Raw genomic sequence first — 7,500 nt, forward strand, 5'->3', positions numbered from 1 at the left:
GTCTATCTGAATCATGAAAGTTTAATTTTGACTTTACTGTCCCTTTAAGTATAACCCATTGTTTAGTGTGTTTTTTTTGTTTTTTTATATAACAGACCATTTTATATCCCTTTAAGCTGTGTTTGCTACAATGGTTGAAATAATGCTATACATTATTGTAAATACTAACATTTAGTGTTCAAGACAATGTGCACTCTCTTGAATCTACTTAGATATCCTCTAACAGAAAGATAATTTGTAAAAAGGGATACATAAGCACATAGGTATAGGTAAGCAATAGAGCAAAAACAAAATGCGCTACCACATTAGTATAAATACACACATATATCTATATTTATATATCTTTATATAGCAAAATATCTATTAGGAATTAGCAATAAGTGCAAAGAGGAAGGTAGTATTTTCATTAGAATATAAAGGTGACTTTCCTGCCATCTTGCATTTAGCAGCGAGGTGCTGGTTTGGGAGCTCTGTCCCATTGTCTCTCTTGCCACACTCATTGCTAACAGGAGCTTAAACTTTAAACCTAGACCTTAGACTTTAAACCTGGCACTTTCATAGGATGCCACTTCTGCCACCAGTCAGTTTGTGAAATTTCAGCCCTACAAGATCTGCACACCATAAGTGTTATTATTTTGAAGGGGAAGCATCTAAGAGTAAACAGCCAAGCTGCAAAGTGGTAGACCATAAAAACTCACTTTGGATGAACGGGCACAAATTCTCAAAAATTCCTACAGGCACACTCTTCACACCTGTTTTAGCCACACATGGGAGGGGGGGGGGGGGCTAACTCCATATTAATGCTCATGGTTTTGGAATGGGATGTGCAAGAAGCTCACATAAGTGTAATGGTCAGGTCACCTTTTGGCCATATAGTGTAGATAGATAGATGGATAGATAGATAGAGATAGATAGATAGATAGATAGATAGATAGATAGTAAAACGGAAGCTGATTTAATCTTCAATGATATTCATAGTTGATAGAAAAAAGATAATAATCACAGAGTAAAAATAAGATTGTGTCTCCATTCATTTTAAGTAGAGCAAGCTTTAATTATTTTTTACATTTTATTTATATTGTTGATGCTTTTTTCTTAATTTCTCTAAACTCTACTTTTATAATCCTTAGCAATAGATAGAAGTTTTCTATGTGACATGAGCATCTTGTTTGGCTAAGCTGAAGTTACAAAACATATGTGTACTTATGAAATCTAGAATCATTACACTGACAAGTTAGTGGCTTTCAAGAAAAACTTCTAATTAACATGATAAGTGATCATATAATCTATGGTTCTGATTTTTTGTATGGGTTTTACTGATTTTTTTGTATTTATGTGAACATAATAATACCAGATCCTCACATTATTATTTGCAAAGGTCAATAAACCCTCAGGACATGGTTGTCAATTCTGTCAACAATGCTAAGGAATCCTGTGGTTGAAAAGTTGGTATGGCCCTGATGGTGTTTACTTCAGATTTTTTAAAATTCAAATCAAGCTATAGGATTAACTTATTGGGGCTTGTGGGGGTGAGTTGGGATGGAGAGTCAATTTAGATGGGGGTCTTACATTTTGGGATGGCTTTAGGTGGAGTGGTTTTAGGTAATTTTTTGCATCAGGGTCTTGTAGTGGGGGCCTAAGGTAGGGAATTTTAGAGTAGGATTCAGTTTAGTTGGGCGTGTTTTTCAGGAGGAGGGTTCTGTGATGGGGTGATTAGCAGTAAGGGAGATGTTTTTTGTGTTTGGGGTGGTGGTGGTTTGGAGGTAAGGGTAAATAGTAGGTGGTTATTTGTGTTAGGAGTTTTGATCTGATTTGGTCATAAACTTCCGAACCAACACTTAGCAAGTTTTTTTTGTTTTTTTTCTTGAATTTCATTATATTGGAAGAGCACTATATAGAATAATTTAACATTAACTTTACCATTTATTTCAGTGAACCAATATTTCTGATTATATTTTCATCCTTGTCACTTGCGTGCTGGTTGTTCTCATTTACTGTCCTTATTAAACTTTTGATTAGGGTTTTTGTTATACTAAAGGAGCCATACATAGAAGAAGTTAACTTTTAAATTCAGAATTATCCAACTGACTTTAGCTAATATTGGCATACTTCTGAGTATAAAATTACCCCTTGTTGTTTGCTCAGTGTTTACAATCCTGTTGGGCTCAAGAATGACGGCTCTCTTTCAGGACATGTTACGGTCTTAAATTCTTAATGAACAAATTATTTCTATAAATTCTTCTTATATCCATAACCCCCCGTACATACATTCATACATAAGGTAAGGTCTAAGCTCTTAGGAGGTAAAGCTTTTCCTTTATTTGCTTATAGGTTGGGTCCATAAGTGACCCTATGTTTTGTTATTAACCCCTATTAATCCCCTATTATTCAACTGTAGAGTGAGTGGTCCAAGAATGGCCGCTATTTATCTTGTGGGGATTCCTTCATTGTGTATTTTTTATTAATTTCCCTGTAGGGGTTAACCATTTATTTAGAACTCAATAATCTGAGGTTTGCTTATTTATACTTCATAAATTGGATAATATTCTTGGCATATTATTGTCTTGTATACATGATTATTAATTTTTTTAAATATGCAACGGTGAAATGTTTATATTATGTGTGTATGGATTTCTTTGTTATCGCAAAAATTTAAAATAAATGAAAAAAAGAGAGAGAGAAAGAGAGAGAGAAAGAGGGGCCTGCACTCTACTCCTCAAGTTGTGGGTAGGTAAATACCAGGGTGCTGGATCAAATGATACAAACAGTCCAGCTATAATGACAGCACTCACTGGATTTTGTAAAATATAACTTTTATTTTAAAGACATATCATAAAAGCGCTACGGAATTTTGCGGCGCTATACAAATAAATGATAATAATAATAATAATAATAATAATAATAATAAAAGTCCCATGACGTTTCGGTGACTGGCACCTTTATCAAATGGATTCACCCAGCATGTAGGCAGATGGTATGTCCTGGCATCTGGGAGGTTAGATAAAAAGAAAGAGATGCAGGACATACCATCTGCCTACATGCTGGGTGAATCCATTTGATAAAGGTGCCAGTCAGGCAGCGAAACGTCATGGGACTTTTATGATATGTCTTTGAAATAAAAGTTATATTTTACAAAATCCAGTGAGTGCTGTTGTTATAGCTAGACTATATATATCAATTAATCCAATAAACAAAAATTGTGACTTGGGGACAGCTAAATATTCCCACAAAGCTTTTAGTGGCATCTATGAAGTAATGTAATTAAAGGGACGTAAACGTTTTAGAGTTTTTTTTTATTATTGAATTGTATTATTGCTTTAATATTATATATATAATATTACATATATATATATATATATATATATATATATATATATATATATATATTTTTTTTTTATGTGTGTTTATAGCTATATCTATCTATCTATCTATCTATCTATCTATCTATCTATATATACACACACACACACATACAAACAACACACATATACACACCAGGAACAACTGGCACTCACAGCAAAAAAATAAAGTGACTTGGGGACTGGTAAATATTCCTACAAAGCTTTTAGTGGCATCTATGACAAAATATAATATAAAGGGGACATACATGTTTAAAGAAATGCTCTAATTATTAGAACTTTTTTATTATTGAAGTAAGCCCTGTTGCTTGCATATAATGTTTAAGAAATAATTAAAAGTCATGAATAAATAGATTGAAAATAATATATAAAAACACAAATCATATATATATATATATATATATATATATGTGTGTGTGTGTGTGTGTATATATTTATATCTCTATCTATCTATACATAATAATACATATACACCAGGAAGATATGGAATTCAGCAAAAAAAAAAAAAAAAAAAAAAAAAAACACTTCAGGTTACTTTGCACTTTGAACTAGCCTCTACAACACTATATAAAAAACAATATCTGCTTTTAGAAAATACTGTGGACAAATCCTATGTACTAAACAAATCTGTCAACACCTGGTATACACATAAAACAACCTCAATAAATAATCACACTGACCACACATTTATAATAGTAAGACTTACCAGTGGTTTAAGCACCTCTCCTCAAGTACTCTTCATTATAACACAGGAGTATCATATAATGCTATTACAAAGGCTAAAGAACCAATGATTCAGCCCACAAGGCAAACATATTTTAGTGTCAAAACCAGACAATAATGAGTCACCTTATGAGCTGGTGACTAGCTAATCAGAGTATGGCCATACTGTGTGACTAAAACTTAAATTACACAGGTAATTTTATGCAGGAATTTGCAGCACATTAATGGTTAGATTACAAGTGGTGTGCTAACTTTAGCGCACGTGTGATATTGAAATATCGTGCCCGGATTAATTTGCGCTCATATCACAAGTTGAAAGTAAACGCGACCATGCTAGCATGCACTAAGTTTGCATTCATCCGGTTAGTGCTACTAAAATCCTCACGTGAAGAGTTAGGGCTAAAAAAAGTTGCACCAAACACAACATAAAATAAAGTGTTACACTCATATATACACAATCTAATAAAAATTATTCATATAAATCTTAAAATAAAGTTATAAGAATTAAAAGGTATACATAATTCTTTCATATATCCTGATTAAATGGTGCAATAAGAGGCAATATAAAATAGTGTTGTCCAAGCTAAGATACATGGGTCACTAGATGACCTCTCCTGTGCTTTCAACGTCTATAATGCTTGTGTCAGAGCTATGGCGGCATTTCTCAGTATTTTCTTTGTGAGTGTATGCCACCCAATACTGGGAGGGTCTAATGTTTAGCCTTGTTACCCTGTTTCTAATAAGGTTTGTGTCACTTGCAGAAGCAGATGCAATACCATATTTTACTTTTATATTAGTATGTTTTCTTTCTTCAATTTAACTACATTTTTTAACATTGTCTAAGAGCACTTTAACATGGAAAAATATTGCCATATATGCCGTTATTTTAGTAGGATGCTTGTAAAATAACAAAAAGTGCTTTGGTACATTATAAGCTGATTTCTGCACTCGTTAAATTTGTCTCATATTCTTAAAGGGACATTGTACACTGTATAGTTTTGCTTATTTATTTTTTTAATACTATTGTGCTGATTTTCAGACTTCTAACCAAGCCCCAAAGTATCAGTTGTAGACTGAAGTCTACAGATTCCTGCTCGCTCCTTTTTTGTGTCATGGGTCTTCTCATATGCTGGAGAAGGGGGAGGGGGTCTGTTCTTCCTGTTTTCATAGCCCTTTTCAGTGGGTGTCAACAGTGCTAAACTTGGAGCTTCTAAGTAAGTTTTTAAACGGTTTTACACTAGATTTTTAGATCAGTATCTGTGCATATTCTTCTTTATAGCAGTGTGTGAGAGAGAAAGAGGAGAGAGAGAGAGAGAGAGAGAGAGAGAGAGAGGAGAGAGAAGGAGAGAGAGAGAGAGAGAGAGGAGAGAGAAGAAGAGAGAGAGAGAGAGAGAGAGAGAGAGAGAGAGAGAGGAGAGAGAAGGAGAGAGAGAGAGAGAGAGAGAGAGAGAGAAGGAGAGAGAGAGAGAGAGAGAGAGAGAGAGAGAGAGAGAGAGAGAGAGAAGGAGAGTGAGAGAGAGAGAGAGAGAGAGAGAGAGAGAGAGAGAGAGAGAGAGAGAGAGAGAGAGAGAGAGAGAGAGACAGACAGACAGAGAGAGAGAGAGAGAGAGAGAGAGAGAGAGAGAGAGAGAGAATGGAAAACAGGGGCAGAGAAAAAGAGTAGGCAAACGCATTTATTAGAGAGAGAGACACAGAGAGAGAGAGAGAGAGACACAGAGAGAGAGAGAGAGAGAGAGAGAGAGAGAGAGAGAGAGAGAGAGAGAGAGAGAGAATGGAAAACATAGGGGCAGAGAAAAAAAGCAGGCAAACGCATTTATTATGGTAAACATTTGTAGGTTACAAATAAAAAAAAAATAGGATTAAACAAATGCATGCAAAGCAGTATCAGAGAAACCTATTTGATGGCATAAATATATCAAACAATCTATAGAGATTTGTATTTTTAAATTTAGGTTGGATTAAAACGTCTCATGTGAAATTTCTTACATTGAAGTATTTTTGTCTGCTTAGAGTGATATAGAATCTGCCATTTCACAACTTCACATGATGTATGCTTGTATACGCGTCTACTCTATAATATGTCAGCGATATTGTATTAATGAACTTTAGGTAATAAAGTGTGCAAGGTTGAATTTGTGTTAATCTGTACTGCACTGTGCACAAAAAGAATATAGTGAACTAAACATTTTAGTAGGTCAATAATTCCATACACTGTCACCTACCGAAGTGCAATGATTGGCATCCTGAGGTTTCACTGTTGTAGATGAATCCAACTGGCTATCCTTCAAATCCTCTGAAGATTTTTCAGTGTCGACATGAATCCTGGGTTGAGTGGAGTCAGCTGAAATATTAGCATTATTTATGCTTTCTTCTGTGTTTTGAGAAATACAAGTTTCATCTTCCCTGGGAAAAGAAAAAGATGATACTAATGGGCTTATACAAGGATTTGGTGACAAAGAGGCTTTGCTCTTTTGACTCCAAGGTGCACTTTCAAAAAAGTGTCCTTCAGAAACTTTCAAGGTAGAGTCCTCCCTGTTGGCAGGAAATTTGGCAATATCAAAAATTTCCTGTACTGGCATAAAATGTCCAGTTGTGCTTTTCCTTATCCTCCTTAAGGTTGGAGAGGTAGAAATCCTAGCAGGGGCTTGTCTATGGAACTGGAACGGTGTATTACAGTTACCATCTATTTCTTTGGCGGCAACCATTAAAATTAAATGTGGAATTTTTTGTGTTTTCATGGTGACATTTTCTTGGATTGTATCTTGCATGTCTTCTATCTTGGATTCATCACTTTTGGTTTGTGCGTCAATGGGGGAATCACAGCGTTCACCATCTTTAGGACTGCTATCTCTGATATCTGTTATATGGAAGTCTGTAGTATCAAATACGTCATCATCCATCACTGGGAAAACGCCATAGCAAGGCTCATGCATGTTTGGTCCTCAGTCAAAACTGGCAAAACCTGTATAAAAAGGAATACAACACATATTATAGAGGACATCTGTATGTTTTAACTCTCTTGGTTTTGAGATCAAATTGTTACAACTACCTAACAACAACAAAAGTTTGCCAATTGTACTTTCATTATCTATGTGATATTGTACCCAGTTATAATCAACATTAATTGTATCTGCTGTTACATTTTTATTCCATATACCATGGCTTTACTCAAGTCAAAATTAAATTTCATTATTCAGATAGAGCATGCAATTTTAAAAAACTGTCCAATTTACTTCCATTAACAAAATGTGCACAGTCTTTGTATATTTAAACTTTTTGAGTCACAAGCTCCTACTGAGCATGTGCAAGAATTCACAGAATAAGCGTGTATGCATTTGTGATTGCCTGATGGCTGTCACATGGTATGTGTATGCATTTGTGATTGGCTGAAGGCTGTCACATGGTACAGGGGGAGTGT

General features: G+C 34.8%; 1 protein-coding gene across 1 annotated transcript in view; it reads right to left on the reverse strand.

The window, feature by feature from the left end:
* PLEKHG7 (pleckstrin homology and RhoGEF domain containing G7) overlaps positions 1 to 7,500 on the reverse strand; it is a 178,844-nt gene that overhangs the window by 127,610 nt on the left and 43,734 nt on the right. Inside the window, exon 2 of the mRNA XM_053716903.1 lies at positions 6,305 to 7,044. Within this exon, the coding sequence (XP_053572878.1) occupies positions 6,305 to 7,015 (711 nt within the window). The 5' untranslated portion in view covers positions 7,016 to 7,044. The remainder of the gene's footprint in view (positions 1 to 6,304; positions 7,045 to 7,500) is intronic.

The sequence above is a fragment of the Bombina bombina genome, chromosome 6 (genome assembly GCF_027579735.1).
Source record: "Bombina bombina isolate aBomBom1 chromosome 6, aBomBom1.pri, whole genome shotgun sequence".
Taxonomy (NCBI): domain Eukaryota; kingdom Metazoa; phylum Chordata; class Amphibia; order Anura; family Bombinatoridae; genus Bombina; species Bombina bombina.